Below are 22504 nucleotides of genomic sequence, written 5' to 3' on the forward strand. Positions count from 1 at the left end.
ATGAGGATAAAATTATTAACATTGCTGCAACTATTTACTAGACCACAAAAAGTCCAGAGCTACATAATGAAACTGACTAGTAAACTCAGAAAAATGAGAACCCATTTGGGTGCAATTTCCTACAAAAGGAAAGTATTTAACAATGACACGAGCTTTGGCTATCCTTAGGTATCTGTGTACATGGACTAGCAGGGTGTTTATAACGTATGTATGTTTTATGTATGTTTCCCAAAAGGATAACACATTCATGGTGTCTTATGTTGAGCCTGAGAATGTGGAGGGAGGGAAAAGAGTTGATTTAAGAACAGTTTTTAATAAAGTAAATCAAAATCTCACCAAAAATTAAATCATATTATCTTTTTTCGAGAAACCAACACAAATAGAGCAAATTTGAAGTTAGAGCTTACAATAAAACTCAGAACAGTTTAAAGATATTCCTTTATTGTCTCCCCCTTTGTTTTGTTTTTGGACTTCAAAATATTAACTTTCCTTCAGTGTCAACAAAGAATAATGAGCCCTGTAGTAATCATGATTGGAATACAGCTGATTTTTTTTTATAAGATGGTCAGTACAAAAGGTTTTTGAGCCAATTTTGCTATGTGTAGATTTCCCTGGGAAAATGAATGCAAAGATTCACTTCAGATTTAGAAACAGAATTTTATAAGGAAAAGTAGAATTAAAAGGAAAAAAGGAAGCTAGAAACTACTCACCTCTTCACGTAATTTTATCAACTGCAACATGAATGCACAAAAAAAAAGATAAAAAGGAAAGAAATGGCAGGAAAGAAAGATCAGTTGTGTGACAGTGTACAGAATTAACATTGACAATTTATCTGTTTACATGTTTAGCATTTAAAAATCACAGACAAACACATTAAAAGAACCTAAACATAGACTACACGCAGAGTTTTTTGAACGAATAAAGATCACTTTCTCACTGTCACATTAAACAAAGAGAATAGTGTGAAATTCTCTTTTAAAGTACATCTAAGACACCATCATGAAATAAAGAGGAATGACTTCATAGAAGTCTATATTATAAAGAAAGAAAACAAGTTTACTGTTCCTCTCTTCTAAGAACGTACCACTGAAGAGGTTTTGTATATACAAGTTTTCAGGATGTTTCTCTATTCAGAGCCTTGACAAGTGATTTCAGATTTTACCAACAAATGAAAATGATTACTAGTTCATGTTTTGGTTCCAGTAAGTATTTAAAGCAAAAAACTATTATGTGAGTCAGTGTCATACTTGTACCCACTCTAGTAACAGGACTGCATTTGGAGGTAACATTATTTTGATTGAGAATAAATTATGTATCAGCTAATTTTTAGATACTTTTGTTTTGTTTAAGAGACTACAGCAACCACATGGCATGTTTTGTTTCCTCATTTTTCAATTCTCTTTATCTTATAAACTAAGCCATCTTAAAGCAACAACCTCTTCTTCATTTGTGCTGTGGTACGTTTTCACTAAATTAAATAAAAAATCACTCTTTTTAGTAATTCTCCTATGATAACATTTTAATTCTCCTATATAAAACATTTTTCTATTGCCTTAAATATAACAGATAAAACAAGTTGCTTAACCTGTAGGAACTAAAAAAATGATGTAATCTGCTTCATTCTCTCTGTGTGTTGTGTTTGGCATTATTCTAAACCACAAATATCATTGTATAGTTAAGATGACTACCACAGTTTCTGAAATGCACAGAAATTGAAACCTTTGTTGTAGTAGACTATAAACCATTTTGTAGTTCTGAAATTTGCATCCTCAGCAATTCAGGTCTACAACTGATAATTTTTAAACATACCAATATCTGCAACATCTGTTATAACACTTGACATTCGCAGGCCAATAAATTAAACTATTGCTCTGGGAGAAACATGCTATGAATTTCTCATTATAGAGCTCTCTAAAAGTATCATGTTTACCCAGCCCTGAATTCTCAATGCTTAATGCTCTTTTAGTCTCAAATTCAAGGCAGGCGGTATGCTTTCCAGCTTTTGTTTTTTCATTTGTTACATGAAAAGTATTTCAAGTACAAAAGAATGAGATTTCAAAATTGGTATGAACCTTTTATAAAAAGGTATAGAATTTATTATACATCTCAGTGCACATTTAATAAAAATTAAACTTTTGATATTTTATCTTCAAAACGGACAAGAAGTTGCCATTATTTTTAAATACACTCATTCTCTCAGCAACCATCCAACGTGTTCAAGTAAAAGCAACTCATCGCGTTACAAGAAAAGTTACAAATTCTTCCCTAGAAGAAGTAAAATATTAAACGAAGATACCTGGCCTATCATATATTGGAATCTTTCTGTTTGCTATTCGAACATCATGGGAGAAAAAAGCAAACATTTCTCAGAACGAGATGATCTGGGAATTGATCGCACAGCCCTCTTTTCTTTCTGAGGCAACCATTCTTCAGTTGACTATGATACTTAAAGGGCCAAAGTTTAAAACTACTCCTCAGCAATGGAGACCATTTGGGGCATGCCACCCTGCCATAATCAATGAGTGTTTAAAAATGCTACCCATTTGTTTTTTCAATAGGTTCCAAACAAAAACCGTTCTATCTTGTTTGTGCTGCATGGCTGCATTCAAGCTCCACACCGGATTTGTAGCTAAGCTAGGTAATGGGAGGGTTTTAATCTTTATCTTTTTTTTTTTTAATTAGGCCCAGAGTTATGCATTGAACTAAACAAAGATGGTGTATGTTTGAAAATGAACAATGCTTAGACTATACTGTAAGTAGTGATTTCGTATTTTATTGAGTTATTAGCTCCATCATAGGTGACATGAAAGTGTGCAATGTCACAAAGTTGGGTTACGATAATCAACATCTTTATTGAAACAAAGATTTTTCTCCCCCAATGCAGAATTTGATACAAGAGGTAATCTGTTCCTTTGTGGGCTGAAGAAATCTGGTTTACGCTGGTTTGAACCAGTGGAATCTCTTGTGGTTAAGCCTTCTGCTGTGACTAAAATCAAACCCGCGCTGCCAGGCGTGGGAGGCTGGCCTGCGCGGGCGTCACGTGACCCCCACCGCAACCGAATTTTTTTTTAGAGGCTGATAACGCGACTGCCGTCTCTGTCCGCACACAGATAACGAATAAATGCTGAACTCTATTAAACGCCCTTTACACATTATCGTGGGTCGAACACACAATTTTCTGAACTTATGATGACAGTCTATTTATTTTGCTATAAACCCTCAGCACGTAACGAACAGATTTGTGCCTGGTAATGATCTGCTCTGCCAGGGCTATAAGAAATGATACCGACCTTCTTCAGATCTCGGGGAATTAAATTGACCGGCTTCACCCCCTGCTCCGTAGCTGAAGTTTGACACACTTTATGCACAGCAAGCCCGAGTCGGAACTTAAGAGAACCTCACATTAGAAAAATTAAGCAATCATTATCTACTAAATATTGCTTCACCACAAAAACTGTTTCAACGTTTGGAATTATCCTACCCTTTACATACTTTTTGAATCTTCTATTTCGGATTTACTCAAAGTCATTGATCAATGTAATTTTGCACATGGTGACTGTAAGACTGCTAGGGTTCCAAGCGAGAGCTTAATATTTTACTTGCCCCATTAGCATTCTCCACTATACAAAGGCGATATGATTTTGTTCTATAAGCTGTTTCTTTCCTTTTTAGAGAAGGGTTCTCATGAAAGGAAATCAAGAACTACTAAGGTTTACACTCTAAATTACAGCACCACTATATTCAAGAACTCAATTCTCTCAAAGAAAAGAAATGTTGCCATACTGAATGGCAAATACCCTATTTTAAAAGAATAAAAGGATAACACTTAAGACAATAGTTCTTGGAAAGATGATAACCCAACAATACTCAAATGTGCAAAGAAACAATAAATGGGTATAAGCCAGAAACAAATTTATACAAAGCAATTAATTTGGCTTTAAATGAATGTGCATTGTATGAGGGACATTCAATTAAGAATTGAAAAATTCTAAATTTCTGAAATATTGGTATCTCCAATTATGGCAGAAATGTTTATATACCTAAGAGAAAATGTAATTTATAGCTAGTTCAAAGATAATAAACTATTATGTATTAACAATCAGATTTTAGATGCCTAAAAAAAGTTGCATCATAAATTCCAGAATGAGAAATAATAGCTATTATATTCATACTTGTTTAAATCTTCACAAAGAAACCACTATAGGGAGATGTGCACACTGCATTGGAATTGACTAGTCAGCAACTTATTTTATCTATATGTAATCATTGCAATTAATTCCTTATTTTCCTTTTCTACTCTCCCTATATGTTTTTAATTGACAGATATATCCCAATTTAAATTTAAAAATATTGCTAATTTTTTCATTTTATTGGCAAGTTTGACCTATAAAAGTTTATCATAAGTGTTATATATCAAAAGTGCTGAAGATCAACCTATCAAAATTAAATTGAGTATAAACTTTTTTCTGGGCTGCAAATATTATCTTAATAAATTATAGGTACTCCTACCCAGAAAACCTATCTTCCTAGCTCTGAGCTACAAAAATTAATATGAAGAAAGATCTTTTCTTTAAAGAAAGAGCTTCTGTTTTCATTACTTAGTTTGAATAAATGCCAATGTAGAATAAAAAGTTATTTTCAACTGACTATACTTGGTTAAGGATATGTTTAGTTTGAGATATTTTAATGCCTACATTATGGCAAAGAGCCTCAAAACACATCATGATGTAGAAAGTTTGCTATACTTGGTAACAAAATATCCCAAAAGGTAAGCATGTTCTCTTTGAACTTTCAAACTCCATTCAAATTTTAGGCTGAAAAGTTCACATAAGTAATAATCTTAAAAGTAACATAATCTCATGACTAAAATTTATCAGACTCTATTTACTGAAATGACAGCTCCTTACAACTAAACAAACTTCAGGTTCTCCAAGCACTTTCAAAATCTATAAGTTTGATTTATGTAAGTCCAGGAGAAATCTATGCATAATCACTTTAAAATGACAGAAATACAATTTGAAAAATTCAGAAAAATATAAGCTCAAATCTATTTTTGTGGAGTATTTCTCTTTAGGCATAAAATCATACTTCCATGTACATAGGCAAATATTTTAGGCACATAAAATGTCCATTAAGAGAAGTGAACAGGCTTTAAAAAAAAAAGGATTCCTGTCACAGAACTACAACACTCATTACAAGAAAGGAGTCAGAGCCAGACAGGAACAGCCCCTTCCTTTCTATTTCCTCTACACTGGGCACTAATTTCAAATGAGGGAAAGATCTATAGCTTTTTAAAGAACTGACATGGGAACTAAACTACATATACTTTTTTTTGGAAACCAGATAATGGTTTTTTTGCAGTAGGTAGGAGAGAAAACTATGATTCATTCATTCAAGAGGCACAAACAAGCCAAACCTCACTTTAAAAAAAGGAAGAAAATATTTTTTCTCTCATCCTCATATTATTTAACCTATTATGAGTAAAACCACTCCATCACACCACTCTTTTATGTATGATGTGCTATTTTTTTTCCTTTTGCTATTCTCCTTTTCCAATCAGGGAAGCTGAAATCCCATCAAATTTGAATGTGTTTACTTGTCTGAACTCAAGCTGGTTACATTCAAATAGTGGAGGACATGAGAACTTCAACAAAACAAGTATCATCAACTTACTAATTCTTTCCTTTTCTGGGAGGGTGGGTGGGTGGAGCTTTAATCATACCAGTAACATCCCTGTTTATAGTATTAATATTCTAACAGATACTATAACAGACATATATATAGTAGATGGTAATTTAGTATAGCAGATGGTAATTTAGTATATTATATTTGATGATATAATGGTATACCATTTATCGAATGATAAATGCAATTATGCAAGTTTTATAATGTATCAGTATTGTTTCATTATCTTATAGAAATTTTGATTTTCCCAATAAATGGTTTATTTTCCAGAGTAGAGATCTTTACTATATCTGCCAAAGTAACCTTAATAAACACATTCAAGTCTTGCTTTGTGAGGTTCCCCATCCTCAATCAATCTTTAGTGCAGTTTGAGTCTAGGACAAGTATTTTTTTTTAAATCATCTCTTCACTGAGGTGCTTGAAACATTTTTTAAAAGTCATGTACATAATCAATCTGAGTTAATAAAGTCTGCAGTATTAATTCAAAGACAGAAGTAGTACATTAATTAGGCTCATATCACTACTGTGTGATCCAATGAGAATTGACAGCCAAGTTGTAAGACCCTTTTAAGAAGAAATTGTATCTCTCTCTCTTTTTTTTTTAACCTATGCAGATCTTAAAATGCAAAAAAGACTTATCCTATTTTTATTTTATTACTATTATTTGGCAGAAGCAGGTCCTCTGTCTGGGTAGCCAAGTTCTGCACTGGTGCTTGCAATTTGCATTTTGGTGAATGTATTTTTAAGAAGCTACACAATAGGAGACTGAGCTGCACTGCTGAATTTTGAAAGCTTACTTTCATTTGTTTTGCTGCAAGTGTTGATTTAATTATACTGCATTATTATCAAAGCTGTATTATGTACTTTTTTATTCCTTTTACATGTGTTTGAGGTGAAGACCTTGGCTTTGTCTGCAAACAGTGTGTTTCAAGTTATTCCTTAAGTACTAAATAATAAAGAAAAGAGAAGAAAAGATTTTTAAAAAGATAGCAGACAGTGATCACAAGGTAAAGGGTTAAATGTAAGATCTCCAAGAAACATTTTGAAGTTGATTAAGACTCCAGCTTTGCATTAAACAGTACCGCTTCCACATGAGTTGCTGCTAATACTGTTAAGGAGCAGCTTGAGAGCCCAGTGTGCCTGTGACCTCCTTCACCCTCCAGCCACCCACCGGGCCTTCCCCATTAGCATTCTACCTGGTTCTCTGAGGAATTCCCATCATCCCCTAGGAGCTCATTCCGTACTTCGTCACTGTAGGCGATCCGTGACCTTTTCTATAAAACAAAACAAAAAGGGAAAGAGGGAGATGAACGTTAGAAAGTAAAGGCTTCCAAGCATTATTGGAATCAAGGCTGATCATCTCAAACCTCGAGAGCCCCCTAATGGAAACCTACTGGTGAACATTTGCAAACCAAAGTTGTGTAAAGTTCCTGAACTTGAGAGGATTAGTGTAAATAAGAGTTTTTAAAAATGCCAATGAGAGAACATTCTGTACTATGTAAACATTCATAAATGGACTAGAACTTGTATATTAGTCCATATATTATCATTCAAATAAGACCACTGGACTTGAAAGAAATATAGCTAAATAGCTCTTTATCTATAAAACTCACAGACTGTAATTAAAGCACGAACATATACAGGTCTTCAATATTATAGCAGGAAATGGACTACAATTTGGAGCTTTAAAAATTTCTAATTTTAGGATAAAAATTGTATCTCCAACTCTATGCTGGAATGCTTGGACTAGCACATCTATATTCCTTTCGTTATTGCAATGTTACTATCCAAAATGAATTTAAAATCCCATCCTTATCCAAACAATGATTTAAATGTCTCCAACTTCTCTATAAATAATGGCTTAAGGAAAAGTAATGGGAGTGTGTGTGTGTGTGTGTGTGTGTGTGTGTGTGTGTGTGTGTTTAGTAAAGCAAATTAAATTTCCCACTCCCAGTAGACAATAGGCAAGTAGACAATAGGTCAATCTTTCACAATCCCAGGAACTAAAGACAAGAAGGCTGCGAGTCAACGTTTCACACACTGAAATTTTGTTTTACAAGAAATCTACTTCTTCCTGTAAAGTCAGAGGGACATGTCTGCAAGCAATTCATGAATTATCTAAATGTACACACATCTGCAAAAGCCAAAAGGAGCTGAAAATAATTGTGAAACTAGAGTATGGTACTCATTTCCAACTTCATCTTCACTATTTCAGAGATAAACTCAGATTTACAAGTTACTTTGCTGCTTTTCCTGCTCCTGAACTGAGCAAAAATGGGCAATTAGAAAATGGTTGAAGGGAAAGAATAATTGCTTTCTTACTGGAGTCTACAGTTTGGGACTTAAAACTTCCTACCTGTTTAACTGTGTTCTGAAAAGGTATTATAGTTTAAAAGGACTACTTATAATCCATGGACATAAGTCAACAAGATTTTAATTAGATTTTTAGACTAGCCAGTGAGTAACAATGCTTGGCCTCACAGAAAACATCTAAAACAAAATCACGTTAGATTAGAACTTAAAAGGACCTTAGACAAGAACAACCAATAAACTTTAAATCATTTTTAAGAGGCCTTTTTCCACTGGGGTTCCTTATCTGAATCACAAAACACACACAGAGTGTTATTTCTGTGACTATTTTCTCAATTCTCCCAAGGATGTCACATAGAGAGAATTTAGTTTATTGCATATAATTGAAGACTTAGGGTTCATAGCTCTAGCAGAACCCAGTTTAAAAAGGCTTAATGGCATATAAATAAAGCTAAATAAATATAGATACCCCTCCCATTTGTAGGGAACAAAATCACCTTCATAGAATTCTAAAGGTAGTTTTGGTTAAACTGAGATTAGAACCTTGGGGTCCTGACTCACAGTTGACTGCTCATTCTACTTTACAAAAACTAGTCCCTATTCTTTCACCCTCTGGATAGACTCAGAGAAAAGGCACAGTAACTGCCAAATGTTACAGTATAAAGTAAATAGAGACATCCCTTTCCTGCTCTGAGTGGCCAGGCTAAGCTTTGTTTCCCTACCACAAATATACACATATATGTGTGTTATACCTTAGCAACTGCATTAAGTCTATAAGTAGATAAATGAAACTACAACAATGTTGCAGGCAGAAGGACAAACTAGAGAAGTTACGTCATTAGCCTGAGGTCAGTGAAGGCATCTATATCAATCTCTTGAAAATTCAGGAGTGACTCAACTCGTTCACTTGTGAATATTTTATCACCGCGAAGAGTATATATTAAGCCTGATTCTCTTACCGGAGCTACTGAAGCTACTATAATCTGTTTATACTGACTTCATACTGAATTATATTTAAAATGCTAAATTAAAGACAGTCCACTTCATGCCTTAATACAGTACTAGGATCAAGTCATTTTTCTTTTGCCTATTTGGAGATTCCCCACTACAGTAGTTTCAAACTAACTAAGAAAAAGTATTTTACAGCATTAAAGGAAATGAGAACCTTTAAACAGGCTGTGAAATCAGAGCTGCCTTTTTAATTATTCATTTCAGCACTATGGGGGACTAAAACATTCCACAGTATGGAAGAATATCATATGGAGATTGTTTTTGTTTTTCCCTTTTTTCACCAAAATACCAACAAATTGGCATAGATTGTTCAATTATATTACATTCTTACTTCTATTTACCATACTTCTAAAGAAGAAAATTACAAATATGTATCGCTATACCTAATCTTGTTTTGGCCAGAATGTACTGTTTTTGAAAACTAGCAATATCAGAGAATACATGCTTAGCAATAGTAGAGAACACAGTTGAAGGGTGGTCCTCCTAACTGTCATTTTTTGCCAATGGAATGGCAAAAACTGGTCATTTTGGATGCCTTTTCTGGATTTCATTAAGCAAACGATATGCTGAGTTTAACAAAGTCCTCTCTAACAGGCTGACTTAAAGAATAAAAAGACAACTCATTTCAAGTATCAGAAAAAGTTCCCCGTGAAAATGACACAACAATTCTGAAGACAGAACTCTTAACCCTTGAGTTTCATTTTATAAAAACAAAACAACAATACTTTGTTTTATTAAAACTTATATTTAGATGCCCAATATTGGCATACTCTCATAATTTCTGAATGTTTGAAATTTTAAGTAAGCTGATTGTATGTAATCAACCATAATTCAGTCTGCAAGATCATCACTAAGCTAGTTGAAAACCCAAAAATGAAAAATTCCTTTGAATACCAAACTGCTTATTTTATGGACAATTTTTCTCCAAAATATCAATAAATTATGTTATCTTTTAAGGAATTTTTTAAAACCTCATGCTACAGTTATTAGTAAGTACCTACATAATACTCTAATCTAGAGATTAAAAGTAAATGAAATGGGAACCTTTCCTGTATCTTGATAAACCTAACTAAAATGTTTTTACTTCATTACCAACAGTATAAAACCTGTACTTTAGCCAAATGCAAGCATGAGAATTTGAGTTGGAAATGTCACACATTCAGCTACAGTTTGAAGGAACCCAATTCATAATGCATTTTATAAATAGTTAATGACTTCTATACATAAGCTAACCAGGCAAATCAAGAAATTGTCAACATTTTTAGTCTTAGTTGTCAGTTACCACTGTCTGCTGGTGCTTTATATGTGGCTTCTGGAGAAGACAGAAGCTGTATGCAGTTTGTAATCTACTGCAATTTCTGGTCTATACCATAAGGGTGGAAAAACTTCAACTGACAATATTTCTGTCTCTCTCTCTCTCTCTCTCTCTCACACACACACACACAGTATTAAATATAAGAGCACCCCTCAGTTTTAGTTGTATGCTTATATAAAGCTCATCATTCCTTCCAACTTACACATACTTCAGTGAACTAGATACTGTTAGAAAATTTACAGAACAAGTATAAACAAAAAGATGGAAAATTAGCAATTGACTGTTGCCTCTGAGAAGTCAGATATGCAAAGTTTAAGTGGCTACTTTAAAATGATGACAAAAGTCTGGTTATGAAAGTTGAGAATTTCATATTCAAAAAGATTTTCAATTTTTGACTTAGAAGATGAACAGGATTTGCACACTGATTGGCTGATTTTCTTAAAACAAAGTTCAAACAGATACACTTGTCCAGTTCTGTCTGGAAATTTGGCTTGAAATAATCTATCTACTTGACCCAAGCCTTAACATCTCCCAGCTGAGCTGAATGTGTTCATGGACAAGCACTGCTAAATTAGAAACAAAACAAATTAACTTAGCTTAAACTAATTAAAAATTGTGATCTCTGGTAGTGTCTCTTGTACGATTCTATATGTGAAGCACGGTATATGTAACCAAAATGAGGATTCTACAGCCCACCACAAGCAAAAACATAACAATGAAGTTGGTTTATTACTAAAGCATATATGAGAATTTAATTTCCATGGCGTGCACATGGCAAAGCAATTGCTTAAATTGCCTCACCTGGGAATTTAATACAATGTTATCATCAGACCAGCCACATTGTAAATAGATTTATAATGCTTTCCATGTGCTGTACTCTGTTGCATATGAATTAAGTAATGATCTGGTATTACAATAAAATCAGCTAGTTCCCACACCTGGCAGACAGGATATTTCACTAAATTAATACCCATACAGCTACATCACAGGCATGGAAGAGGAAACCTTCTCGACAGCATCTGACTAGAGTTTTACATGGGAAGCAAATACTGCATGGCCATGTACAATGTGAGTGCATTGAATGGGCTGCTCAAGGCAATCTGTTTCTAACATCTGGATCACAGAATTAAGACTTTCTCATTCCCATTCAATTTGGGCCCAATTTCTTCATTCAGTACTTTAATTACTAATCAGCAATCTGCAATATTCACAAACACTAAGAAAGCCCTTTACTCTAATCTATGTGCTGCAGACAGCCAAATAATTGATACAAAGTACAGTGGGGGTTTTGGTAAGTAATGAAAGAGCGGCTTGTCCTACTTCCTAATCAAACTGGTCTACAGAAGAAATGGTTAATAGATTTCTCCATAGTTCTAAAACAAATTAACTAGTCTGGCCAGACTTTTCCACTGCTTCTGGAGGTTTTCAGTCTCCATATTTTTAATAATGCCCCAGGTTACCAGGTGATACATCTATTAAAAACTGCTGTGCTTTCATAGCCAAAGAATTTAGCTTGCTCCTGTTATAATTAACACTTTGGGATATCTACAGAATACTGTGAAATTATATTTATTAGCCAGCTATATAATTGCTGGCATTACTTTCTTACCTAATTTTATCTGGTTCTAATTAAATAATATCATAGCAATGTTAATACTCGGCAGTTTTGAAAATACATCTGTCTTTGGCACGAACTACTACATTTTTTAACCTCACTTCTGTTTCTCCATGGCCGGTTTCAGCATTTTAGCCACATGCCACCCCTATACCAGGACTCAAAAAAAAAAAAAAAGAAAAAGAAAAACAACTCACTAATCCAGAGCAGGAAACTTATATTTTGGAGAAAAAGGAAATTTATGAATGTTAGAGTATTCTCTATACTGTGTTAACTTCTAGCCAGCCTCCTCCCGCCCCCCCAAAAAAAAACAATTAAAGGTTTAAACATATCATATTAGATGGTTTGGGTAAAGACAAACTGCCTCCTAGAAAGCTGTTAGAATGAAAAGGTGCAAGGAACTGAATGAAAAGAACAGAGCCAATACTTCAATTTATGACCTTGGTCAAAGTAAGTATTGTGAATATCAGTTTTCTCATCTCTAAAACAGTGGTATTAATACCTATTTCCTGTGGCTGGTGTGAAGATATAAATATTATAAACCTGTCCTAATAACTTGGCTGTGATAGCCTTATAAAGTATATGCATCTGAATATGAGATGATATTAGAAACAGTGCAATAAAACTTGTATACATATGTGGCAATGAGTATGTTTAGTGCTCCCTTTCAAACAATTTGCAGTATATTTTGAAAGCAGCTTTTCAATCCATGTTACTTAAACCAGTAACTTGGTCACTTTGTTCTATCCAATTCCTTATTTCATGGTGCTGAAAGTTTGGGAAGGTTTCCAAAAGTAAAAACTTCACTGCATTTCTTTAATGTTACCAGAGAAAGTAAGTTGCAATCTGCTTTTCTAAGTAGTCATTGCACTAAACATGGCTTGCTCTTGCTCAAGGGACTGTTTAGAGCCAAAGGTCAAGCTCATTCGCTGGAAAGCACACACACCACATGTCACCAATACCATGGCATTAATGAAGGTAAGTGTACTTTCTATCTGTCATAATCTCACGGCCAGTGGACCATTTGCAAGCCACCAGAAAGAATACACTAACACACCCTGCTGCTGGGCTACCACCAGAGCTAGAAAAGCAGGTTGCCATGAGAATGTGAAATAATCTACTCTGCTTTACTATGCAATGCTAGGAAAAGAGACTTAATTTTTTAAAGTTTTTTGGTCATTTTATCTTAACTAGTCTCACTTATTACTTTTGTTTGGACTTTCAAACACATTTGACTTGTGTGAAATGGTATTTATGTTTTGGCTGTAAATAATGAGATAAATTACATCACATTTCTTTATTACTTTTGTTAACTTGGGTATAACAAGATGTGAATATTTACATGCATATGGTGAGATTCTGCATGTGTGTATTCATATAGACCCCCACGAGCCCGTATGCAATCCATATGGAAAAAGAACTAATTTGTGCTGCACAATGCTAGAATAGACTTTTATTTAGACTAGGAACTCTGACCACATTGCTGCTACATCATTTAATGATTTGCAAAACAGAGAGCCCAGAAATCAAGTAACTGCATTTCTTCATTTCCTCTTTTAAACTTCAGCCTGAAATTTAAGTTTAGCATTAGTGTTTCAAAAAGCAACATAAGTTAGCTAGCATCATGACCCATTTGCTTGCATATGCTTGTGGTTTATGACTTTTGACACTGCTATTGAAAACTGTGTGACTGTGTCTTCAATCTTGTTAGCTTGTCAATCAACAATTAAGTTATTTCATTCAGAAAAACAGCTCATGATAGAATGCCCAGATGTTGTCAGCATCTGGAATAGTGTAAACCTGCATAGGAAAAATTCTAATTATTTTTCTTTTTGTTTGTTTAAACTAATTTTTAAAAGTCTTTCTGAATGTAAAATAACATGACTCCACAGACTCAAAGAAATCAAAATGTTTATCTCTTGGTTTTATTGGTATAAAATACCCTACACACCTCCACTGGAAAAGCGATCTTCTGATAAATGAACGTTATGCAGCAAGATGCATCATATGTATTTTAAAATGAACTACTGAAATTGAAGACATAAATGTATATAATTCATTCACATAATTCTAATTTCAGTGTGTATTCCACCTAGGTGGAAGGAAAAGTGACCATTTATTGAAGAGCCATCTGTAGCCATGGTTTCCAGTGATCCTGAGGACTCTGTATAACTGACACAGAGGTATCACCTAGCCCAGGTTACAAATTCAGAGTTGTAAGTCACATTTGTGATCTATCCAAGGCCACAGGGCAAGGAAAGACCAGGCAGAACAAGGCAGACCTGTTTGCAAATGCTGGTGTTCTTTTCACTTGATGGCACCACTAAGAGAAGCTGGGGTCGTCCTATTTTCATTCCCCAAAGCCAAAGCTTGCGGCACCATTCCCCTGTTCTATGAACTCATCATCAGCTACAAAGTTGGCTAATCTACAGACGTTGTTTCTTGTCACCCTCCTCCAAAAATAAATGATAATCACGAGGATGACAATGATAGTAAGTCTTTACATATACATTCTTGTCAACATTTGGAACACTGACAACTTTGAGAGCTCAACGATGACAAATGCTTAAGGTAAAATATTTTATTTGATAGAATAAAAAGCCTGATCTCAGAGGGTGAGTCACAACCACACCTATGGGAGTTACTTAGACATGTTTCAAGATTAATCTTCAAAGGCCACTCCATAAAGCAATAACCATCACCCACGTGGCTCACGGGGGAGCCACACAGGTTTTTAAGATGTGTTAAGAATTGCCTCCTTATCCATAGAACCTGGTGATTCCTTGTATGGTTACTCTTGAATCTAGACTGTAACCACCTATCACATAGGCAAACGGTTTCTAAAACTTTTTGTCCTGGTGATTACTTTTGTATTCTTTACTAAAGAATATTCTGTGTTATATAGTAAGGTTATAGTGTTTATAATTCAGAGATGTATGATATCTTTTAGTGCCTTATGGATACAGCCAATAAAGCTGCGATAGTTAGGCAATATAAGAAAAACATTTTAGCACAAAGTTTCTGTGAGAACACTTTTATACTAGGGTGACCCAAAACAAAATATAATAAAATAAGTATAAGAACACACACCTGCCTTAATAACAACATGTTCTTCTAAAAGAGTCTCCATTTTGGGGCTGAGTATACACCTATAATCCCAGTTATCCAGAAGATGGAGATCAGAAAGGTCATGTTTTGAGGTCAGCCTGGGGCAAAAAGTTTTTGAGACCCCATCTCAGCCAACAAACTGGGTGCAGTGGTTCAAACATGCAATCCCAGTGATGTGGGAAGCATGGATAGGAGGATTGTGGTCTCAGGCCAGCCCTAGATAAAAACATGAGACCCTATCCAAAAAATAAAAGCAAAAAAAGGGCCAGGAGTGTGGCTTAAGTGGCAGAGCACCTGCCTAGTAAGCAAGAAGCCCTAAGTTCAACAAACCCCAATATCGCACGCACACACACACACTTCTCCATTTTGAATTGAAAAAACATAAAATCCTGCTACTCGGGGGTCTTGCTTTTAGCAATTAAATGATCTTTCTTTTATATCTTTAATGTCTCACTCTCTCTTACTCTTTCCTTTAAGTTTATAAGCATTTGTAAATGCATCCAGCTTTCTACATGTAACAGACTTCCTCCTCCACTACCCTTCCCAGCCAGTGCCCCACCTCTCCTTACCCTTCTCTCTGAGCCCAACTTTCTGAAAGTTTTGTTTGTTTACATGCTAGTCACTTCTCAACTTCCTCCAAGCTACTTTCCTACCACTCTCAGACTCCCCTGGATCACCAGTGACTTCTTAGTCACCAAAGTCACTGGTCACATTTTTTAAATGAACATTTAACTTTTACAATTTTCAATTTACATAAAATTTACAAAGAACTTGTGTAAATGTCAGTGTATGCCAAGTACAACAATAAAAAATAAAGAATTTATGATGATAGTACAGAGAGTTCTCATACAACCCACACCCAGCTTGTCATGATTAATACATCAATTGTTCACAATCATATATGATTACTAACTATAGTCCATCTTTTTCCCAGGTTTTCTGTTTTTTTTACCAAGGTACTTTTTCTGTCCCAGGATCCCATCCATTATATTCAGTGGTGTCTCCTTGGGCACCTCTTGGCTTGTGACACGCTCTCAGACTTTGTTGGTCTTAACAATCTTGACATTTTGAGGAGCACTGACCAGGCACTTTGTAAAATGTCCCTCAAGTGGGAGTTGTCTGAAATTTTTCTTATAACCAGCCTGGAGTGACCTGTTTTGGGGAAGAAGACCACAGAGGTAGAGTGCCATTTTTATCACACTGCACCAAGGCTGCATATTAGCAACATGTTCTCACTGCTGAGGCTGACCTCGATCACTTGGTGGGTTTCTCCACTGCAGTTACTCTTTTCCTCTTCCCATAGCGCAATCCCTATGAGCAGCCACATTTAAGGGTGGGGGTTATGCTCCATTTCCTTGAGCGCAGAGGACCTACATCAATTATCTGGCATTCTTCTGCATGAGAGGCTGTGTAGTTATCATTTGTATCAGTATGGACTGATGGATATTTGCTTACACTTTAGGTTACTATCCAAGACTTCTTCATTTATTTTGTCATTTAAATTGTACCACTTTTGGCCTCAATGGCCCCTTTTCGGTTCTTTTCTTCATTTGACCTCTCACCATCATCCTACACTGTAGCCTGCTTCTTCCTTAGCTCTTTTCATGGCAAACTCCCTCAGAATCCCTCCTATTCTTCTGGTTTCTCCTTAGTCTCCTTCATCACACCTTCTTTCTCAGTCTGCCCAGGAAGTGCAGGTGTTAGCCCTCTTCTCACTCATCTGAACGATCTCATTATATATCCATCATTCTAACAACATCTAGAAGCTCATGGAGATATTTTCTGCAGGGCCAGGCTTGGTAGTACACACCTGCAATCCCAGCTACACAGGAGGTGGAGATTGGGAGGATCACAGTTTGAGGACAGTCCCACGGAAGAGGTTAGAGAGAGCCCACCTCAACAAACAGGCACAGACCTGTAATCCCAGCTACATGTTAACCATAGGTAGGAGAATCACTGCTGTCCAAGGCACACTAGGACAGAAAGCATGAAACCCTATCTGAAAAATAATTAAAGAAAACAAAAGGCTGGGGTGTGGCTCAAGTGGTAGAGGTCCTAGGTTCAAACTCCATTACTACCCAAAAAAATTTTTTGTGCATATTCTACCCATAAATCCAATCCATACTGGGCATCTTATTCTAAAGACATCTCAGACTTCTTAACACAGATAACATGGGATATTTCTATCTTTCTTCTATATACACTGAACTTCCTCCTGCTTTTCTTAATCTGATAGATGAGGTCACACCAGACACATGATATCCTTAGACAAAAATCTTGAAAATTATTCCATTCTTTTCTTTACTCCCCAAATCTAATCAATCAGCAGGCTCTGTCGATTACACTACTACTTTTCAGAATATCTACACCTGCGCCTCTTTTCGGTATGTTTGCTACCTTATGCATTAGTCCAATTCTTTCCTTTTAACTGTGGTCACCACATACTTTATCTCTTTTATATATGAATTGTATTTGGAAGATGCTTCTACAGAAAGACTCACATAGTTTTTTTTTTTTTGTTTGTTTGTTTTGTTGAGGTAAGACCATAGGTGCCATCTTGGGGAGAAAAAAGGAGACCCCTGAAGCCCTATCTCTAGAGAGTATCAAAGCTATTGAAAAATTATTACCTAGAGATATAACTTATTTCAGAACATGAATATTAAAACAGAAAGCAAATTAATTCAACAAAAGCCAATATACTATGGGAAAACGCTAAGCAACAGAACTGTCTCCAACTTTGTAACTCAGTACCACACTTCTCTTTAATTTCAAATATAGGCACATCTCATCTGGCTGTTTCATTGTTCTCATAAGCTAGATTTCCTATTTCTATTGCATGGAAGCTAAAAGACCGCCATTTCAAACAAGATGATGCATGTACATACTTCTTCTTTGTCTGAGCTGTGGACCTGAGGAATATGGATTACCTCTGTTATCTGCACGAAGAAGCTTTCCGACAAGCCTGGCATTCGGGTTGCTTTTATCTCTGAGACCCCAAATTGTACTGTTAGGCAACAGAGGGCACTTATCTAGATTGAACTGTCATACAAATAGATGTTTGTCAGCCATTCAATTTGTATTGGGGAATATGCCAACAAAAACAAAACCCAGCAATTTAAAACAATAAACCTGTCCTCTACTGACAGGAACAAATTGCAGCATTTCAAATAAATAAGAATTACTATAGATCGCCCATCCTGCATGTAGATGGTTCAGAAAGAAAAATATGCTTTAGATTAATACTGTCTACTTTTTCTGGTAGTCATCTAACATCAAGCAAGAATACAGCATGCTTAAAGCTAATAAATACATAAGAAAAACAGTAACAAACAGGAATTAAATATTATCAAAGAAGAATAGAGTTGTCTAATAAAATTCAAAGATAAAATTCAATGGCTATAGGAAGAGGGGAACATTGTGTGGCATGCTGATTTTGATCTATGATCCTGCCAGGAGTGCAGGTAGTGACTCTGCCTGCAAAACAATCTGAGTAGTGAGACCTTCATTCTCCTTGAGCCTAAATTGATGCTGGCTCTATGTCTTCAATATCCACAAAAACCATATACACACTTTAGTAAACTAACCTTGCCACAGTTACACCATGCCTCAGACTATTTGGAAGACTATTCAGAATTGATTCAAAGTTGGTGTTAACCTCAGACACTAAAGATGCTAATGAGTCAATAACAATATGGCAATAAAAAACAGTATCAGTACCAAAACAGTTTAATCTCCTTCTCTATTATCTTTGGTGAACCACATTTTCATTCCAGACCTTATTTAGCAAGAGTGAAATTCAGTCTTAGACTTAAGGAATCAAAAACTATTTCAAGTGAAATAAGCAAGCATGCAAATTCAGCACTATGATTCTACATTAAGAAGAAACAGAAAATAAACTTGCAGACCAAGGACTTCAATTGAACCCAGGTAACTTTACTAAATAGAAATATAATTAGTTCAATTATTTAAGTGAAAACATTTGCATTCTGAAAATGAGTTTCTTTGATTAAAATTACATAGTAAGAATTAGGCACTTTGAAAAGTTCTGTAATATATCATATGGCAAAGTTATGGCATTATGTACTGTAGCAACACATAATGTCGAGACTTACAGATTTAGAAAGAACAATCAGCAAAAATTGTATACTCCATATATGAATGAGAGGAATCTCCTAATGACAGTTAAAGCAGATGACAAGGTAAAATGTAAACCTTCAAGAGCTATATGAGAAAAGTTATTTTTACTTTGAAGAGAGTTATACAATTACTTTAAAAACAAGAAAAGATACATGATGTATGCAATTTCCTTTCACATGGTTAAAATACATACATGCATACACACACACACACACACACACATATATATAAAGAGATTTATACAGAAAGTATTGCACAATGATGAGCAAATGGAGCAAAATGTGAACAATAGGTGAATCTACATGAAGTCTGTATTGGTGTTCCTTGTGCCATTCTTCAAACCTTTTTGACAACTTAAAATTATTTCCAAATAAGAAGTTTAAAATAATTTAAAAGGGTACTCATGTATGTAAATGGAAAAATGAGACCTGTTGAAACTATTCCTGAAATGGGGGTAGAGGAGGACAAAGGAGAATGATGAAGGGGGTGAATTCAACTATGACATATTGTAAGAATTTTTGCAAATGTCACAATGTATCCCCAGTACAATAATAAAAAAAACCTAAAATAAATAAATACATTCTTATCAAAAATAAAATAGAAGTGTAAAAATATTAGTGGAGAAGGGGAAAGAGGTTCCTGTAGGCTAATTTTCAATAAGTAGCTAATGTTTGAGATTAGCTATGTGCCAAATAAATCTTTGATTAGGTAAGTAACAGTTAATGTTAAAAAAAGTATAAGCCTAATCTTCCTTTTGAATTTGGATAATTTAAACAGTTATTTAATCCACATATGATGAAAATTCCATCATTTCCTTTTTTCCAATAAAAATATGGAACTTCATTTGAAGTTTTAAATTAGTGATATAATTTAATTTTTTTAGTTCAGCTATTAGCATGCATTCCAAATCATCCATAGTCAAAGAAACGGAAAGTTAGCAGTTATTCTTAGTTATCAAACTAAGAATATTATATACCATTTAAAACAGCTTGCAATAAAGTTCAATTCTTCTTCTCTATTTTATTTTACATTAAAAGTTTTGAGGACAGTAATTCCAAATTAGATTTCTTAACACATAATAATGATTTACTTATTTGTTATACAATTCCAGAGGAAGCTAATACAAATCTCACTGGACTGTTGCATCACTAACTTAAGGTCTTTTACCATGTTCTTGGGTCATTCTCTGGTGTTCTTGAAGAGAATGCACACTTTCAGGTATAGACAAATACCCACTAAACTCTGACTTGACTTCGCAGCTAAGGCATTGCTGATCTGTCTAATTTTGACTGTGATAGCACTGGACAGGGACTGAATGTAATTCTGGTCTCTGAAAAGAACACAGCCAATTTTAGTGCACTATAAATATGCAATAATAATAGGACCTCAGGGCTAAAAGGGACCTTGAGAGTCCTCTAGTGTGTCTTGTTCCCTTACATCATTCTACTCTAACTGTATCTTATAAAGACCTCAGAGAGGGGGTCCCTGACCTTCCACAAAGAAGCTTACCAACAATCACTGGTTACTGTCAAGAATTATTTTCCTAAATTGCACTTACCACGGTACTACAGTTACACATACAGTAGAGCGCAACAAACAGCTGCTGACCATACGTGGCATAATAGCTCTCCACAGACTTGAGGATATATAACAACTCTACAACTTTCCATTCAGGGAAAATGATCCCAGGATCCTTCTTCATCTTTCTAATTTTCCAACTCTTTAATCATCTGAGGGCACATCCCAGAATTTTCTCTGAATTATCTTTAGGCATAGTAGTTCCAATTGGATTACAGAGATGGATGGAAGATTCTCCCAGAATCTAACAAGAACCAAAGTATATTCGATCTAACTCTGGATGTGTAAACTTGAAGAGATCATTTCTTTTTCTGTTCTTTCTTATTTCTGCTCTGAATATATTTCATGTCACACATGTACACTGATTTTTTTTTTTTTTTGCAGTTCTGGTTTCAAACCCAGGACTGATTGTACGCAAGGTAAGTACTCTACCACTGAGCAACACCCCCAGCGCCACATTAATTTTTATTTGGGATTCGGACCTAGTTTCTATTACTCTTTTAATTTTGTTTTCTTGCTCTTTGAAGAAATAATATGATAAAATAGAAAAGCCTCAGATTTGGGCATTTAATGAACATGGGTTCAAATTCCAGCATTGATTAAGAATCCCTATTTACTTCAGGGCTACTAGAAATACAGTTTATAACAAAGCTAGACTAATGATTAGCACATACTAGAAATTTAAGAAAAGTCACTGCTCTGATACTAATTACTGTTGAGAAAGGCAACAAGTTTATTTTTCCAGCAAACAACTGGCTTTGCTTCCCCAGTACCTCAGCTCTAAACCCAACATGGCCACTTTACTTCCCACCCCAGCTATGACCGCCCCCTAATGATTTTAAACATCAGGTGGCTATTCTATTCCAGTTGCCCTTGGCTCTTGGGATTCAGTTTTGCACCACCCCCTCCATTTTTGGCCTTTTTCCTCTTGTCTCTTGTTGGTATCTGAGATTGATTTTCTCTGCTTTGTGCCTCAATTTGGTCTGAAGTCTAGATTCCCTTTCACCCTTTTGCTCTGTCCCTAAAAAATACTTGGACATGTTATCCAAAGCTCTGAAGATTCTGACAGTCCTATGACATAAAAGCTGCAAAGACAATGCCCTTCATTATCAGCACATTCTTTAATAGTTTGAGTTAAACTATATTCAAATCCCAGCTTTGCTCTTTACCATCTGTGGGACTATGAAGAGGCTGTCTAACCTCTATGAGTCTCAGCCTGCGTAGCTGCGTGAAAGAAATAAAAGTACATGCTTTTGGGGAATGATAAAATGGGACTCACAATGCAGTTCTGCAAGTTAACAGGCTCCCCTAAGTCATTGTTTTTAATCCCTCCTTCCCCTCTGCAAGAGGATATGTAGGCGAGGAACAAGAACAAATATACAGCAAATTCCCTTATCTTGGCAAAACTAGAAAAAAGATATTCACAGATTCCAAAATATATGAAATACCCAAAAGCTGATAAGATTGTATAGAAGCCACTCTATGAAGATGACAAAAAAGCATGAAGGATGTGAAGAGTACTCGACAATAGCTGAGCTCAAAAAACACCAGCCAAGATTTACTTCCTAAAGATGAGCAACTCGCTCTGAAGCACAAAACCTCTATTCGTTGTTTGAAATAACCATGGTATAAGCCAGCTGCTGGCAGAAGCCCTCCTCCCACCCAGACCCAGTTTGTTCAGAGAAGCAAAGGTGGCAGGGCTACACAGAGAATAACACAGGACTTCTGCTTCCCAAGGATGGAAA

At 35.3% G+C, this 22504-nt stretch overlaps 1 protein-coding gene across 7 annotated transcripts in view; it reads right to left on the reverse strand.

The window, feature by feature from the left end:
* Nucleotides 1-22504, reverse strand: part of Vti1a (vesicle transport through interaction with t-SNAREs 1A) — a 345401-nt gene that overhangs the window by 266609 nt on the left and 56288 nt on the right. For 5 of the 7 annotated variants that reach the window (XR_012449627.1, XM_074078311.1, XM_074078315.1 and 2 more), the window contains exons 4-5: nucleotides 6882-6959; nucleotides 711-731 (exon numbers count right to left, since the gene is read on the reverse strand). Coding sequence is in view for 6 of the 7 variants with exons in the window: in XM_074078311.1 (XP_073934412.1) it covers nucleotides 711-731; nucleotides 6882-6959 (99 nt within the window). In the remaining variant the exon portion in view is untranslated. The remainder of the gene's footprint in view (nucleotides 1-710; nucleotides 732-6881; nucleotides 6960-22504) is intronic. The other 2 variants (XM_074078312.1, XM_020167024.2) reach the window with 1 other exon arrangement.

The sequence above is a fragment of the Castor canadensis genome, chromosome 7, assembly GCF_047511655.1.
Source record: "Castor canadensis chromosome 7, mCasCan1.hap1v2, whole genome shotgun sequence".
Classification (NCBI taxonomy): Eukaryota; Metazoa; Chordata; class Mammalia; order Rodentia; family Castoridae; genus Castor; species Castor canadensis.